The sequence below is a fragment of the Microcebus murinus genome, chromosome 8, assembly GCF_040939455.1.
Source record: "Microcebus murinus isolate Inina chromosome 8, M.murinus_Inina_mat1.0, whole genome shotgun sequence".
Classification (NCBI taxonomy): Eukaryota; Metazoa; Chordata; class Mammalia; order Primates; family Cheirogaleidae; genus Microcebus; species Microcebus murinus.
In genome coordinates, this window is record NC_134111.1 from 93967101 (window position 1) to 93985934 (window position 18834).

At 33.7% G+C, this 18834-nt stretch overlaps 1 protein-coding gene and 1 pseudogene across 2 annotated transcripts in view; both read right to left on the reverse strand.

Annotated features, from left to right (window-relative positions):
- Nucleotides 1-18834, reverse strand: part of CUL3 (cullin 3) — a 106696-nt gene that overhangs the window by 11786 nt on the left and 76076 nt on the right. For both annotated transcript variants that reach the window (XM_012749415.3, XM_076005980.1), the window contains 7 exons: nucleotides 17416-17561; nucleotides 16501-16677; nucleotides 14672-14842; nucleotides 14032-14139; nucleotides 11487-11611; nucleotides 8916-9012; nucleotides 7333-7467 (listed from right to left, as the gene is read on the reverse strand). In XM_012749415.3, coding sequence (XP_012604869.1) covers nucleotides 7333-7467; nucleotides 8916-9012; nucleotides 11487-11611; nucleotides 14032-14139; nucleotides 14672-14842; nucleotides 16501-16677; nucleotides 17416-17561 — 959 coding nt within the window. The remainder of the gene's footprint in view (nucleotides 1-7332; nucleotides 7468-8915; nucleotides 9013-11486; nucleotides 11612-14031; nucleotides 14140-14671; nucleotides 14843-16500; nucleotides 16678-17415; nucleotides 17562-18834) is intronic.
- LOC105862846 (ankyrin repeat domain-containing protein 49 pseudogene) lies at nucleotides 9019-11480 on the reverse strand (annotated as a pseudogene).

Below are 18834 nucleotides of genomic sequence, written 5' to 3' on the forward strand. Positions count from 1 at the left end.
TTCCTATTTGAATTCTACTGTCTCACACTAATACTGCTATTGTCTATAATTAGTTTTTATAATTGAGTCTCATTTTCAGAAAATTTTAGTACAACAAAGAACATTAAGAAAAGTATGTATTAATAATTATTATCCATACCTCTTTCAAACACCATCTGCTAAGCTAACTAAAATCCAAGGCACAGACTATCACTGTACATATTTCTTATGTTTAGCTGTTCTAAATCACAGTAAACTTATCTTTAGTCATTCAAACAATACATAAAAGTAAAGGCCATAGCAGCCCAACTAGTATGTATTAAATATAACAATACAAATTAATGCCACCTGTTGTAACCAGCTTCTAATATAGTTTGCAATGATCCTGGTATACTTTAACCACATGTAGTCCTCTCGCTCTATCAGGGCTGACCTGGGTGACCAAGAAAATGAGGAAGTAACCATATGTGACTTCCAAGGCCAGGTCATAAAGACACCACAAGCTCTGCCTGGGTTCTCTGATAGCTCACTCCAGAAAAAGCTAGCCATCAGGATTTGAGGACAATCAAACAGCTATGTGGGAAGATCCATGTGGAAAGAAACTAAGGCCTGTTACCAACATCCAAAACAAACTTGCCAGCCATCTGAGCCACGTTGGCAGTGTATTCTCCAGCCCCAATCAAACCGTTAGATGACTAAAGCCCAAGTCAACACCTCAATGCAACCTCATAAAAGACTCCAAGCCAGTAACACCCAACAGAGTCCCTTCTGAAGCCCTAAAGCATAGAAACCATGAGAGATAATAAACTGTTAGTGATTGCTGTAAATCACTAAGTTTTGAGATTTGTTATGGGGCATTAAATAACTAATACACCATCTTACTGAACTCATAAAGAATACTCAGAGATAAAAAGATCACCTTTCTTAAAATTATTATAGTTAAATACTTTGAACTATGTCCAAGAATTTGTGAAGATGATTTAGGTATAAGAGCTAGCTAATAAAACTTTAGCAGCAGATTGCAGAGAAACATAAAGCATGAGTAAAGATAAACTTCTTGTGTCGTCTCACAATGCCCAGAATTTGAGGCGTGAGCAGCCTGAAAGCTTTGCAGCCACATAATATGGCGTTCTATATATGCTACGCTCAGGCTTGTGATGTGTGTTTAGCTAAAGTTTTTAAAATTAGAGAAATTTCATACTTCTTTTCCCAAACTGGTTGGGAAAAAGAAAAGTAAGCTTGAATTACTAAAACTTCCAATTTCAATAATAGGTTTGTATTTTTACTTATCTCAATTTTTGTACGAGTTCTTTATATTAATAAATTAGGACTCTGAAAAACAACTCTAGCACATTTTCAAAACATAAATAAATGAAATTGAAACAAACCAAAAAACAATACAAAAGACCAACAATACAAAAGACCAATGAAACAAAAAAATTGGTTTTTTGAAAAGATATACAAAATAGACACACCTTTGGCCAGACTAAGAGAAAAAGAGAGAAGACCCAAATAGATAAAATCAGAAAAAGGAGATATTACAACTGATACTGCAGAAATCCAAAGGATCATTAGAAACTACTATGAGCAACTGTATGCCAATAAATTGGAAAACCTAGAAGAAATGGTTACATTCCTAGACACATACAACCCATGAAAATTGAACCAGGAAGAAATCCAAAATTTGAATAAATAATAAGTAATGAGATAAAAGCAATAATAAAAAGTCTTCCTTCAAACAAAAGCCCAGGACCTGATGGCTTCACTGCTGAGTTCTACCAAGCATTCAAAGAACTGCTACCAATACTACTTAATTATTCCAAAAAAATGACGAGGAGATACTTCCAAACTCATTCTATGAGGCCTGTATCACCCTGATACCAAAACCAGACAGTGATACAACAAAACAGAAAACTATAGACTAATATCTCTGATGAACATAGATGCAAAAATCCTCAACTAAATACCAACAAACTAAATTCAACAACACATTAAAAAGATTATTCATCATGATTAAGTGGGATTCACCTCAAGAATGCAAGAATGGTTCAATTAAAGTGATACATCATATCAAAAGAATGAAGAACAAAAATCATATGATCATTTCAATTGATGCTGAAAAGTATTAAATAAAATTCCACAACCCTTCATGACAAAAATTCTCAAAAACACTGGGTACAGAAGGAACTACCTAAACATGATAAAAGCCATATATGACAGACGCACAGCCAGTAACATATACAGAATTGGGGAAAACTGAAAACCTTTCCTCAAAGATCTGAAACAAAAGATGCCCACTTTCACCACTGTTATTCAACATAGTACTGGAAGTTCTAGCTAAAGCATTCAGATAAGAGAAAGAAATAAAGGGCATCCAAATTGAAAAATGAAGAAGTCAAACTATCCTTGTTTGCAGATGATGGTCTTATATCTAAAGAAACCTAAAGATGCCACCCACAAACTATGAGAACTAATAAACAAATTCAGTAAAGTTGCACGATACAAAATCAACATACAAAGCTCAGCAGCATTTCTATATGTCAACAGTAAACAATCTGAAAAAGAAACCAAGAAAGTAATCTCATTTATAATAGCTACAGATAAAATATAATACCTAGGAATAAACATAACCAAAGAAGTGAAAGATCTCTAAACTGAAAACTAAAAAACACTGATGAAAAATGCTAAAGACACAAAACATGGAAAGATGGCTCATGGATTGGAAGACTCAATACTGTTTAAATGTCCATACTACCCAAAGCAATCTACAGATTCAATGCAATCCCCATCAAAATACCAATGGTATTCCTTCACAAAAATAGAAACAGCAACTCTAAAATTGATATGGAACCACGACAGACCCAGAATAGCCAAAGCCATCTTGAGCACAAAGTACAAAACTGGAGGAATCACATTACTTGACTTCAAATTATACTACAGAGGTGCAATAACAAAAACAGAGTGCTACTGGCATAAAAACCGACACAGACCAATGAATGGAACAGAGTAGAGAACCCAGAGATAAATCCACATATCTACTGTGAACTTATTTTCGAAGAAAGTGCCAAGAACATACAGTGGGGAAAGGACAGTCTCTTCAATAAATGGTGCTGGGAAAACTGGATGTCCGTATGCAGCAGAAGGAAACTAGACTCTTATTCTCTCACTATACACAAAAATCAAATCAAAATGGGTTAAAGACTTAAATCCGAGACCAGAAACTATGAAACTACTAAAAGAAAACATTGGGAAAACTCTCCAGGACACTGGTCTGGACAAGGTCTTTATCCCAAACCATAGGCAACCGAAGCAAACTTGGACAAATGGAATCACATCAAGCTAAAAAGCTTCTGCACAGCACAGGAAACAATCAACAAAGGGAAGAGCCAACCCAAAGAATGGGAGAAAATATGTGCTAACTATCCTTCTGACAAGGGATTAATAACTAGAATATATAAGAAGCTCCAACAACTCAATAGGAAAAAATCAAATAATCTAATTAAAAAATAGGCAAAGGATCTGAATAGGCATTTCTCAAAAGAAGACACACAAGATGGCCAACAGGTATATGAAAAATTACTCAACATCATTAGTCATCAGAAAAATGCAAATCAAAACTACAATGAAACACCATTTCATCCTAGTTAAAATGGTTTTTATCAAATGCTGGCAAGGATGCACATAAAGTGGAAACCTCGTGCACTATTGGCTGGAATGTAAATTAGTGAAAACACTATGGAAAACGGCATAGAGGTTCCTCAAAAACCTGACAATAGGAACTACCATATGACCCAGCAATCCCACTACTGGGTATATACCAAAGGAGGGAAATGTAGTATATCAAAAAGATATCCACACTCTCATATTTACTGCAGCACTATTCACAATTGCCAGGATATGGAATCAACCTTCGTGTCCATCAATGGATGAATGGATAAAGAAATTGTAGTACATACATACAATGGAATATTATTATATAGCCACAAAAAGAAGGAAATCCTGTCATTTGCAACATGGATGGAACTGGGGAACATTATAGGAAGTGGAATAAGCCAAGCACAGAAAGACAAATCTCACACGTTCTCACTCATATGTGGGAGCTATATATTAAAAACAATTAGTCTGGCCGGGCGCGGTGGCTCACGCCTGTAATCCTAGCTCTCTGGGAGGCCGAGGCGGGCGGATTGCTCGAGGTCAGGAGTTCGAAACCAGCCTGAGCAAGAGCGAGACCCCGTCTCTACTATAAATAGAAAGAAACTAATTGGCCAACTAATATATATAGAAAAAATTAGCCGGGCATGGTGGCGCATGCCTGTAGTCCCAGCTACTTGGGAGGCTGAGACAGAAGGATCGCTTGAGCCCAGGAGTTTGAGGTTGCTGTGAGCTAGGCTGACGCCACGGCACTCACTCTAGCCTGGGCAACAAAGTGAGACTCTGTCTCAAAAAAAAAAAAAAAATAAAAAATAAAAAAATAAAAACAATTAGTCTCATGGAGACAGAGACTAGAATGACAGTTACCAGAGGGTGTGAAGTATAGCAGGGAGAGGGGAATAAAAACTGGGGATGGCTAATGGGTTAAAAAATATACTTAGACAGTTAGATAGAATGAGCAATATCTGATAGCACAACAAAGTGACAATAATCAACTAAGTTAGGGTACACCTTAAAGGAATAAAAATAGTGGAATTGAAATGTTTCTAACACAAAGATATGTTGAATGCCTCAGGTAGGGAATACCCCAAATACTCAGATTTGATAAATTCACATTGTATGTCTGTATCAAAACATCATATGTACCCTATAAGAGGTATATAACTATTTTGTACCCATAATAATTAAAAATAAAATTTTTAAAAAATAGAACTAGAATTTAATCTTTTTCTTAATTTCAAACTTATACTTTTTTTCTTCCTATGTTCACCTACATGTGAAAACTGTCTTTCAAATTAAGTATAAATATGGTAGTAATTTTGAAGGCTTTCAAAATGTTTATTCTTAATTTTAATCTTAGTAAGAATCACATGATCTTCATTTCAACCTAAGACATCATTTAAAAGTATAGGAAAAGACTAAATGAATTTAATGTAATCAAATCACAACTTAAGGAGGAGAAAGGACAAAGGAAAAATGAAATAAAAAGCATATTATAATTAATTAGTTACTCTAAGGGAAAAAAGATGGCACAAAAAGAAATTTGACTATGCTATCAAGATAGTGCAAATTGGCATAAGAACAGACACAGAAACAAGAAATAGATCAGACAGAATAAAAACAGACCCACCAATATATGGTTAATTGATTTCTTTTTAACAAAAATGCCAAGATAATTCAATGGGAAATAAACAGTGCTTTCAACAAATGATACTAGAACAAGCAACTGTGTGTGAGAGGAAAAAAATCTTAATCTTTACCTTACACCATATAAAAAAAATCAACTTAAAATTGATCACAGACCTAAACATAAAACACTAAAATTATAAACCACTTAAAACAAGAGAAAATCTTTGCAATTCTGGGGTAGGCAATGATTTCCTAGGACATCAAAAGCACAAACTATAAAAGGCAAAAAATGACTAAATCGGACTTTGTCAGTATTTAAAATTCTGTTCTTCAAAAGACATCAATAAGAAAATAAAAAGACACCTGGACTTGGTGGCTCATGCCTATAATCCTAACACTTTGGGAGGCTGAGACTGGAAGATCTCTTCAGGACAGGAGTTCAAGACCAAGCTGGGCAACATAGTGAGATACTGTCTCTACAAAAAAAATGTTTTTTTAAAGTAGCTGGGCATGGTGGCATGCACGTGTAGTCTCAGCCACTTCTAGGGAGGGTGGAGCAAGAATGCTTGAGCACAGGAGTTCCAGGCTGCAGTGAGCTGTAATTGCACCACTGCACTCCAGCCTGGGTAACAGAGCAAAACCCATCTCTACAAACCAACCAACCAACCAACCAAAGACAAAAAAAATAAAACAAAATGAAAAAAAAAAGAAAAAGAAAATGAAAAGCAAGCAACAGATTGAAAAAACATTCACAGAACATATACCTGACAAAAGACTTATAATCAGATTTATAAAGAGCTATTATAATTTAATAAGAAAATAACTCAATAAAGAGATGGACAGACACTTCAAACAAACAAGATAAACCAATGGCATACAAACACATAAAAAGATGCTCAACATCATCAGTCATCAAGGAAAGGAAAATTAAATCCAGAATGAGACACAATTATATATCAACTAAAAGAGCTAAAATTATAAAGACTTAAGAGGATGTAGAGCAACTGGACCTCTTTTATACTGCTTGTGGGAATGTAAAATGGTACAAATATTTTGATAGTTTAGAAGTTTCTTAAAAAATTAAATATATAGCCCTAATCCTAACACCCCAAATCTGGCAATAACGTAAATGCTCATCAACAGATAAACTGATAAAGAAAATGCAGCACATCTGTATTAAAAAAAAAAATCACTCAGTAGTAAAAGTAATGAACTACTGATACCACACATGTAACAAAACAGATGCAACTAAAAAGTACTATGCTACTGAAAGAAGCTGAACACCAACACTACATTATTTATATGATTCCATTTAAATAAAATTCTAGAAAAGGCAAAATTAGTCTATAGTGATATAAAGCAGATCCCTGTTGCCTGGGGTTGGAGGGTGGTAGGAGAAAACTGCAAAGTAGTACAAAGAAATCTTGGATGCTGGGCGCCGAGGCTCACGCCTGTAACCCTAACACTCTGGAAGGCGGAGGTGGGCGGATCGCTCAAGGTCAGGAGTTCGAAATCAGCCTGAACCAAGAGTAAGACCCCGACTCTACTTAAAGTAGAAAGAAATTAATTAGCCAACTAAAAATATATAGGAAAAATTAGCCAGGCATGGTGGCGCATGCCTGTAGTCCCAGCTACTCGGAAGGCTGAGCCAGGAGGATTGAGGTTGCTTGAGCCCAGGAGTTTGAGGTTGCTATGAGCTAGGCTGATGCCACGGCACTCTAGTCCGGACAACAGAGCAAGACTCTGTCTCAAAGAAAAAAAAAAAAATCTTGGAGATAATATTCCATATTTCTGGGTAATACTCTTGATGGTGATGGCAATTACGCAAGTGCACAAGTTTGACATTCACCAAATTGTACACTTATATGGGGTACTACATGAAAATTATACTTCGAAAAAGTGTAATTTTTAAAGTCAATTAAAAAAAAACCAAAATGAAACATAATAAATGTATGATGTTCATACAGTTCCATGGCCAATTTTATGCAATTTTCTTTAAAGGTATTCAAATAAGATAGAGTTAAATAACAACAGAGTTAGATTAGTTAAAATGTACATAACCATAACCCATACCTCAAATGTGTATTTTTCTCTATTATTAAAGAGCATTAATATGGTCATCTGGAAAGTGGAGACTTGCAATATGTGCTTCCGTGTATTAGAGCCGGTTACTTGTGCACCTCCAACACCAACTTCAGATCCATCTTCCTATTTTTTAAAGAAATATAAGATATAATTATCTCCTGGTGACTTTAACAGTATGTTTCAGAAATAGATCCTACAGTATCCATCTTCTCTCAACAAAACTACGTAACTTATTTCCATATAAAAAGGAAATCTATTTAAAAATATGTGTGTGCGTGTATACTTACACACACATACACACAAAGTACTTAGACTGTCTCCTTCTTCCCCCACTATGGAAATTTTAGTGTATCTGAGCAAGTTATTAATCAACAATTTATTATATTTAAAGCAAAAATTATTTTTACAGTATGCTACAGGATGATAATAATAATGGACTTATGAAACAACCCTACTATTACACTAGCACCAAAAGTAATAGGGTTAGGTTTCTTTATATGTGACCCAATCACAGTAAAAGATTAGAAACCAGCATAGCACAGGGGAGAAAACTGCCGTTCTCAAAGCCCATTCCTGCTCTATATGATTTAAGAGGTACAAAGCAGAGCTTGTAGTAATTAACGCTTGCATTATGTTTTAAAAATCTACAGTTCTATTTCATAAAACCTCAAAAGATAAAATGATTACTTTTACTCCTTTAAAACAAAAATAAGCAATAATTAAAAGCTAAGTTCTTTAGTTTCCTTATCTTTCCCACTTATACAAATATGTATTAATATCAAATATTATTCAACTAAATTAACTGTAAAGGACTACTTCCATTTCAATTAAATATAAAAATTAGAGTATTTATAGGCACTTTCAGCAATACTAAAAAAATTTTTGGTGTTACAGCAACTCATCATATAAAACTAGTAAGATCCTAATTAAAATCTAAAATAAAACCATTACTTGGTGCCTAGATGACAACTTAGGTATCTTTGATCTTTTTCTAGAAGACATTATATTTTCTTTTAAGGCAAATAATCCTGATTTGTTGAGTAATATCAAATAATGAAAATTATTACTCTAAATCTCATAATTCTAAACAAAAAACAAGCAAATTACTTTTTAAAAAAATGAAGGCAAATAACTAGTACATTTTTTTTTAAATACCTTCAGTAACATTTTTACATCTCCTAAATCTCAAGTGTGAATTTTCCCCATCTTGATTTATTGGAAATACGAATTACAGGAGACCAAGAATTTTCAAAAAAGACTCACGGCTTCCTACAACCTCAAATCAACTTAGATTTTACTATTTTAGGCAATGCTGTCCTAAACCTAATCTTACAAATAAAATGTGCAGTTATCCTAACATTATTTATTTCTTAAAGAAGGCTATTGGCATTTCAAATAAAGTTAGCAACTGAGGGAACAGAAGTAATAAATCAAAGCCAAGACTTTAACTTTTTAATTATTTGAGGCAGGTAGCAAATAAGAGAAATAATTTACCCAGATCAACATAAATTACAATCAATTCTACAGACTAATTTTAAGTTATTTAATATGTTCAAACCATCAATATTTACCTTTTTAACTGGTCCATAAAAGGTGGCATTGAGATCTGCAGAACCCATATGATGCTGGAGTGTGAGCTGTCGACCACTGTGTTTGGCTAAGTAGAACCTTCAGCAAATTAAACCAGGTTTTAGAGAACCAAATAATTTACATATTTGAAATTATCAATTACAAGCTAACAATCCTCAACAAACAAATATGTAAGGGAAACTTTAAAAGCTACAGGAAACCTTTGGAATTAAGTTCAGTTCCAACATTTTAGAGAAGAGGAAACAGGAGAGTGAGAGAGAGTGCACCACTACAAACAACTCATCTAGATAGTAAATGATAAAGGCAACACACTAAATTATTTCTACTGTATACTTTGCCTCAGCCTGCTGCTGCTCAGACCCTGCCATTCGTAAGACCACCTTTCTCCATATTAACCCCACAATCAATTAGTCCTAAGACAGTAGCAGATGTCAATAGTACAAAATACATTTCTAAACATGCAATAATGCTGAAGGGCATTAATATTCTTCTTTAACAAGTTTTATTCAATTCTTACATATTAAAAGGGTAAAGGATAAATTCTCCCTTTTTTGTTGTTCAAAATTTGCAATTAATTTTTCTTAAATATTTATGCTTTTAAAAAAAAGCCTGAGCCACCTTGTGGTTCTTAGCTCCAATATAATAATCATCCCCTCACTCTTAGAATTCCTTTTCCTTTGTCACGTTGCCTTTCTACGGTTTACATAAAATAAGGACCTTGGAAAAATCAACATTTCCTGTGAACTCAGGTGACTATATGAGTAATGCCCAAACAAGATGGATTAGGCAGGTAAAGCCAGCTGGATAGCAGGTATATCATGATCTACTGGACCAAGGTATATTTGCATGCAAGTCTAAAAGGTCATACTTAATCACTTAGATAGCATCATATAGGCTAACCAAGGTGAGGTAGGACCGTCCACAAGATAATGTGAATTATAGTGAGGAAGGCAGTATACAACATTCATAGATTAAAGACCTAGATAAGTAACTGCTTTTCTGAAAATGGTCTATGTTCTGAAAGACAAAGATCTAAGTTTATAAAAAAACTTTTTTTTTGACTTATGAAGATTCAAGTTACTAATATGCTAGTTGTTCTGGTTTAAAATGAAAGCAACTGGCTATGATAATGTAGAGAAGACAGCTGAACTGCACCAGAATATTTAAGACTATTTTACATTACATTCTGAGTTACTTCACCTTATAAAAAACACATGTTATTATACTAAACACTCAACAAAGATCCAGGATATGGTATATTTAAAAAATACATTTCTCTTGGATCAGCACCAAAAATATCTTTAGTTTCTGTACAACCTGTGTCAAGTACAGGCAAGTAAAAATTATTTCTGATAAAAACCATAAACTCAACAGACATCATTAAAGATTTATCCACATAACTTTCAAATACATTTTGACATCCAGGTCAAGCAACTCACTTAGAAGACATTGTAAAGAGCACCACCGAATTTTTTGTAGTGGGATATTTATTTGATGTCAATTTTCATACTATGGAAATATTTTATATTTCACAAAAAGGAAGCACTGATATTTAGAAATTTAAGAGAATTACTAGAACCATTAAGACTGAGGTGAAAAATTTGTATAGCCTTCCAAAATTTCAAAGAAGTAGTGATAGATACTTGTCCTCCTGGTGATATCAAATGCAGTTTCTTCCAAGTTGTTTTTCAGACCTGGTTTGATGTAACAGTTCACCAGGATGAGTTCTAGGATATCTTTGCTGTCTCTGTTCCCAGTAGCAAGATGCAAGGGGGTCAAGAAGCCTTTTGTTTGGGCACTGACATCTGCATCATGCTGAAGAAAGAAAGAAGCCACTCTGGTATCATTCCGTGTACAAGCACTGTGCAGGGGTGTCCAGCCATCCACTGTCGCTGCATGAACATCTGCCCCTTGTGCAATCAGCTCATGGACCATATCTAAGTGTCCACTGCAGGCTGCTCGATGAAGAGGGATATACTCATCTTCATCCCTAGCATTCACATGAGTGGCCTTTCCAGAAAGTAGTCTCCACACTGTAGTAAGCCAATTTTTTTTTTTCCAGCAGACCAAAGAAACCATTTGCTTGGATCTTTTTCCATTTTTTTTCTCGCAATTGATACAATTATTCATTTTGTTTTCATCTTTTTTATCTTGATCAGAATTGCCTACCCGGAGACTAGGTGTCCATGTGTTTCTAACAATTGAAGTTGGTTAAAGTGCTCAGTAAAGTCCACAGAATTCTCTGGGTCTGGTTTTCCATCATAATTTACTCTCTCTTTTTCCATTTTCACTACTAGTCTAAATAAAAAGCATTTCAAATGGCAGGGTATAAATAATCTTTCCCGAGATAAATTAGTCTGTTTTATTTTATTCATCAAAATCTTATAGAAAGGAAAATCACTGCATACCAGGATAAATTCTCCTTTTTGAACATGAGGTTTAAAAAAATGGAGTATATTCACCCTCAATTAGGGACATTACTAATGATCAAATTTATTTCAATTTTCAATAATTATCTGTACTTAGAAATACAAAGTCTGATTTAGATTTACCTTCTGAATATCTCAAAAGCATGTCTTGGTGCTGGTGGGATGTTGCACTTTGGTGTGGCTGACTGAGTAGGCCAATATCCTGTCGTGAGCACCCGGACTGTGAGATCAACACCACCTAAAGATACCTATGTAAAACAGAAAGAGATATTCCCCCCAAAATTAACTAGGATTTGTTACCTGTTCTGTTTAGACACTGTGTTAGATTTAATAAAGTAGTTAGCTCCTTGTCCAACATCTAATAAGTAAAACATTTTAAAGGTTAGACCTATCCAGTGTTTCCCAAATTTTAATTATTCTGGCAAACAGTTTTAACTATTGCTTAAGATATTAACTTAAAAATACTGACTAAAGGATAGTTCTTAGCATATGAACCAAGTTTACTGATATCATTGAGAACTGCAAAGTTTTAGCCTTTAAGCTTTTTTAGATAAAATGTCAAAGGGTCATATTAGTATCATTTTAAAGAAAATTTTAGAATAATATCTTTCAGTTTTAAAACATTTTTAACATCTTAACACACACAAAAAAACTCCAGTATCTCATCCTACGTATCAAAATTTTCATGATCATGGCATTCTAACAACCGCTGCAGAGAACACTGAAGATCCTGTGTATATAGCCAGTGCTTTACAAGTATTTGTACAATGAATGACTACTACTATGCCAGCATCACTGTCACAATTAGGTATTTTCTTTTAAACAAAGTAAATTTTTAGGAAATCAGCAAAACATCAATAGGAATTCTTAAGAATAAATATTATCTTTACTATTATTATTCAAAACTTGCTATAAATCATTCCATTTTTATCTAACCTCAATGATTTAGTAATACAGATTTTTTAAGTGGTGGGAATGAGTTTATAAATATCAAGACTTCATTCTACACTCAGATTTCTTCCCCAGTATCCACTAAATGATTACTCCACTGTAAAGAAATGGAAACTAGAAATCTTAGATGCTGCAGAGACAAGAGGATCACAGCAGAGACTCATAGATAATGCACTGGGGAAAGTGGAGAACTGCTTGTACACTTGCGAGTTGGCCAGGGGTAGTGGGAGTCACAACTTGGTCAGTTCATCCAACCTTTATCAATATGCATGTGATCTACTCTAACCTCTCTAGCTCTCAATGTGTAAGCTTAGTGGAAGAATAAAATAAATAGAAAAAAATTATTATATTGAATAAAAATTACATGAAAATATATCAATTTATTACATAGATTTAAGTACAAATCCCTAAACAATCTAAAAATAAAAAAAAAATCTAGGATAATCTCATTATTAAGTTCCTGCCCACCCAAATTTCTATTTATCAGAGACTTGCATCTTTACTGTTCCCAGCTCTTCTCCAGATATATTTATGAGGCAAATCATACAACTATTTACAGTAAAGTCAGAATGTCATCATATATATAAATTCCCACTCTACAGAATTAGTTATTTTCAAATATCTTGTTTGTAATGGGGCTGTGAGACCAGTCAAAGTGCTGATCTCAGTATTTAAATATCAAAGGAAAGATCTCCAAATTTGTTAATGATTGTGACACATTTAAACTGCAGAGTGGTATGTGGTCACTTAGAAAAATTTAAAAACTTAAAATTTTAACTGTGGAATTCTCTAAATTGAAGGTTAAGATTGCTTCCTTTACTTAATAGTATGTCTATGATATCTTTCCATGTCAATACATACAGGTCTACCTAAATCTTTATAAAGGCTTGTTTTTTATAGCCATTCCATTTTGTGAATATCTTACGATCTACTTCCAAGACTACTTATTGACTGGTAAGTTGAATTCTATTTTTAATAATTTAATAATTTTTTTACCTCTTTAATCCACTAAGAATTTATCAATATTGTCCTTTATTAAGATAAATAAGTATCTAATTTTGATGGAATAAAAATAAGTAAACAGATATGGTTAAAGCAAAATTGAAAAGTAGACTAAAAATATAAACAAAATTCTGAACCTCATTAAATCCTCACAATACCCTATCAGACTTCAAAGCCATGAAAGTTCTAGCTCACTACCTTTGGGGAGTCACAATACAAAACACATTTATAACACATTATTCTCTGGGTTTTTAAAGTCTTAGATCACTCTCCACCCACCCTTAGGATGTGAAGGCCTTTTTTGATAACCCTACATAAGAGAATGAAAATACTGAGATATAGGAAGGAGAGGTAACTTTCCCAAGATAACTCAAGCCTAGGTAAGGTAAAAAGAAGAGAGCTAAAATGCAGCAAACTTGCTTAAGCCCAGTATTCTTTCCACAATCTAAGATAATAATGAAAACATAATTATTGTATTTATTAAGTTTTCAGTATATTCTTTCAAGTGGGGAAGATAAATTTTTAAATAAAAAATGTCTTACCATAAATAAAGTTAAGAAAAAAGGTAATATGGGGGGAAATAAGTACTTAGACGATACGTATATTGTCACTAATGACATTTAAATGAAACTGTCATCTGCTACATGGATGAAAATGCCCCCTACAAAAGACTTTACACAAATATATGGAAGTAGAAATCAATTCAGAATCTTACCCCAGTTGCTTGTAGATGTTGCCTGAATTCATCCATTGTTGTGTTTGAGATGCTCATATCCCTAAACATTCCTTCCAGTTTTGATGTGAACTGACATCCACATTCAGTCTGTGGAGAAAAAACACAAATATACACAAATAAATGGTAGATATGTCTATGAAAAAATGTAGAAAGAAATAACTATTCTGTGTTATTGTAATCCCTTACCGTTGATGTTTTGTAAATCTTTCCAACAATTGCTCTATGCCTGTGGTTACCAAACTTCAGGATTTTATTTTTAAATGCAGAGTGCTAGATTCTGAACTCTGAATTTCTAACAAGCATCTCGGGTGATTTAGGCACAGGTATTCTATGGACCACACTTTGTGAAACAGAACTATATGGTAATATTATCTTTATTGTTTCCCTTTTATTAATCCTACCCCAGACCTCCATGAATGTATCCTGCCACATCAACAGAAATCCCAGCAAACTAGGACTGTCCTAGAACTGGCCTGTGTCCTACCCCAAAATAATCTATATTTATTTATTTCTAGAAATAAACATTTAAGATTAAGCAAATAATTTCCAATCACATTACTGGTATGCAATCATGTGATAAATGTTAGGTGCACTTCATTCCATCTTATATATATCTTACCTTTAACTTAGATATCATATTTTTTTCAGAATCATCAGAAACACTTTTATTTGTGAGAAGTCTCCTTGCCAAGTGTTGTTTATAATAACGTTCAAATACATCTTTTTCTTGCATAAACCTAAAAAGGACCATTGCCTTATCCAATATTGTCTCTACTTCTTGTTCTGTTAGCTGCAAAATTAAAAGACAAACAATTTTAGTTGTATAAAAATAGCTCAACAGTTCCCCTAAAACACTACTATTTGGAAATAAGTATAAATCTCTGGTTGATATATGTCAGAAGAAAGGATATAGTTTGAGAAAGCACCCCCTACTTCACATACTGACATAATCCTTCCACTCTCATCTAGTGCAGCATTAATGAGGGGTGAGAGTGGAATTCCATTCATTAGATGGCTACTGAAATGGGCACATGAAGTAATATAGGACTGGAGGAGGGATGACTGAGAACAGATAAAATAAAATTTTAGTCATAAAGAACATTTTATGAAGGCTTTGTATAATATTTAGGCAGAAACTGCATAGCCAAAAGACAGGTCTTTTCATTTAAGCTCATTCAAAACTTAAATTTTTCAAACAAAAGGTAATAATTTGTTATACTCCAAACAGTAAAAAGGCCACTTATCCTTAATTATTAAGGGCAAGATGATCCTGTAGCGGGTAGTGTTAGATATATTTAGAAAAATGGAAAACTTACATGGACATGTAATTAATAGTCTTTTCCATTTTGTTCATCCTCAGTGATCTTGTTTCCTTATTACACCTACTGCCTGTAAACCCTGTGCCCATTTGTTGTGAAATTTTCCCTTTTGTTTTACAAATTTCCAAGATGATATAAAAAAAGACCAATTCGCATGATCAAAATATGCTTAAGTTGATTTTCTATGCTGTAGTGAGCTCCCATGGTCCCAGAGATATAATAAAGGCTTGAAACTGAATGCTAGTCTGTTTTCAAACTATTTTCTGACAACTGTTCTACCTATGCCTTTAAATTCTTGGCATCCAAATACTGTTTGATATATAACCTCCAGAATCAGATGAAACCAAGGAATGTTATACACTACTAGAGAGTTGTTTTCTAGTTCTTTGTTATCTATAGATGCAGTCCCCAACCATGGGCCAGACACCGGTACTGGTCTGTGGCCCATTAGAAATCGGGCCACACAGCAGGAGGTGGGCAGCAGGTGGGCAAGTGTCGCTTCATCTGTATTTACAGCTATTCCCCATCACTCACATCACCACATAAGCTCCACCTCTTGTCAGATCAGCAGCAGCATTAGATTCTTATAGGAGTGCAAACCCTACTGTAAACTATGCATGTGCGGGATCTAGGCTGCACGCTCCTTGTGAGACTCTAATGCCTGATGAGCTGAGGTGGATTTGAGGGGGTTGATGCTAGCGCTGAGTGGCTGCAAATATATCATTAACACAGAGGTTTGTGTAATACAATAAATGTAATGTGCTTGAATCCTGAAACCATTCCCACCCCACCTCCTCATCTGTGGATAAACTGTCTTCCATGAAACCAGCCCCTAGTGCCACAAAGGTTGGGGGCCGCTGATCTACAGTATACTTCTCGGTCATAACGATGACTGTTTAACAAGAGCTGTGTAGTTGTTTATATTTGATGCCAATTACATATTAAGTGAAATGTCAAAGAACTTCTGATCGTGTCAAATATTTCAAACAACTTTTTAATGGATTGCAGCACACATTTAAGCACAGGAACAGGTTATGCCTAATTTTCTATCTACAAAATGTCCAACTTTATATAAAATTTCATATCAACAAATTAAGTTAAATATATTTTCAAATGTATTACTACTTACCCCTTTGACTCCCTTTTTCAGCTTATCATCAATAAATAATGAGAGGTATTCGGGAGACCTGGAGTTGAGGTTGAGAAAATACTCAAAGTCACCCGCAATAGTTTGTTTAAAGAGCCGGTCATTATTGAACGATTCCTGGAGGAAGCGATCAAACCTACTCTTCAGATCCAATAAGCCCTTACAAATAAAAACAAAGGAATTTAGAAAACATGATATTAATTTTTCTATAAACAATACACTTATAACCATATATGTTTAACTTAACTTTGGTAGTAAAGTTTGTATTCAGTTTTCAATTTACATATTCTGTATGATTATTTTCAAGCCCATATCTAAGCCCATTAAAAACATCAGTCAGAAAGAAGTAGTATCTTCTACATATGTACTACTGTACTGAAGATGAACCAAAGACCTTCCTCACTACTGCTCATTCTCCTCTGCCTTGACCAAATGGGTTAGCCACAGAGAAAATTAACTGTAAAAATGCATAAAAGATGATTATTTATATTAAAACAAAAACCTGGAGCATAATTTATTCATAGTACTATTTGAAAGTATTTTGAAATAAAAAGCATTTAACTTAAAATTATTTTTTCTAACACACTGAAGTATATGAACACTTAGGCATACCCAAAAAACCAAACCAAACAAAAACCTCTCATTCACTATTGAAACCATTTATAAAGGAGGTCTTCATAAGAGAGGTTAATAAGTGAAAACAGCAGTTGAGTCTGGCTCCCTGCTATAAATATACACATCTTGCAAAATTTTAAAATATTTAGTATAATTATACTTACTAATTTACCACTGGAGCAATTAAGCTGAAAGTACATAATACATAGCTTTAAAGTGATCTTTCTAGCACTTGTCAAAATGACTATCATAAACTTTACATAATCTTCTATATTTACTTACCTGAATATAGTCAACAGGATTCTTTCCTTCTCCTTCCTCAGAAACAAGGGCTTTACCTTGTTCCCTCAAATAGGAACTCATACACTCACACATCGTTTTTAAACCATTTGGCACACGACTAAATAATTTGTACATGCAAGCCAAGTCTACAATCAGAAAGAAAACATAAATTGACTACAATAAAATTAAGGGAAAAAATGTGCATCTGTGTTCATGCTATATGACACTTAGAAACTTATTTCTCCATTACCACCATTTACTAATCACACGACTATTAAAAAAATTAAAATAGGGGAAAAAATTAAGCTAGTTAATGGCTATTATTGCAATTTATAAAATATAACTTTTAGATGAGATGCTTTGGAAGTATCTATTAAATGTCTTAGCAAATTTTAATTTATGTGGAAGAGAAGATGCCCAAATATTAACAGAACAAATATAATGTCGACAAAAATGAAAACTGAAGATTTGAGTTCATACATAATTGTGTAACTCTAATGTAGAACCTACTGATACTATGAAATGTCCACAAAAGGATAACTCTAATTATGATGTAAATTGGTAGTCACTGTAATAAGGAAAAATTTTAAAACAAAGTCTTAAAGGTATTTCCAAGCATCTCTATCTTAAAAAGTTCAGGTAACAACCCGGAAAACAAATCAAATATAACATGATATACTTCATTCCCCCTCAGGGTCAAGTTTTTATAAAATTTATAATATAAATATCTACTCTTCAACATTTTCCTCAGAGAAATCCCTAGTGTTTCCAAGGTGGAATCTTAAGCCAATATCGGTATTTTAAAAACTGGTCTATCTCACTATACTTTATAAATTTAGAATGAAAATTCTGGACTCCATCCATTTTTATGTAATTTTCACAAGACTAAAATGTAGATTTAAAATACTGTTTTTCCATATGTCTAGAGTTTCTTTGAAATAACAATTTACTGAGAGACTATATGTCAGAACTTTACTTTTGAAAATGGAGTTAGAATAGCAGTTTTCAGACCAGGGACTGGCAAATTTTTTCTTTAAATCGTCAGATAGTAAATATTTCAGGCTGTGGGCCATACAGTCTCTGACTCAACTAGTCAACTTTGCCATTGTAGCAAGAAAGCAGGCAGAGACAATACATAAATGAATATGACTATGCTTCAAACAAAACTTCATGGACACTGAAAATTTATATAAATTTTCTTATGTAATGAAATATTCTTCTTTTAATTATTATTATTTTTTTCAACCAAACAGTGGTGAGCCAGGTCTGGCCAACAGGCCATAATTTGCCCACCTTGGTCTACATTTATAAGGGCAAGTAAGAGCTTAAAACTAAAGGTGCACGTACTTTAAAAAACTTAAGACCAAGTTTATCAAAAGAATCCTCCAAAATTTGCTTCAGTGACTTTTAACAGCAAAT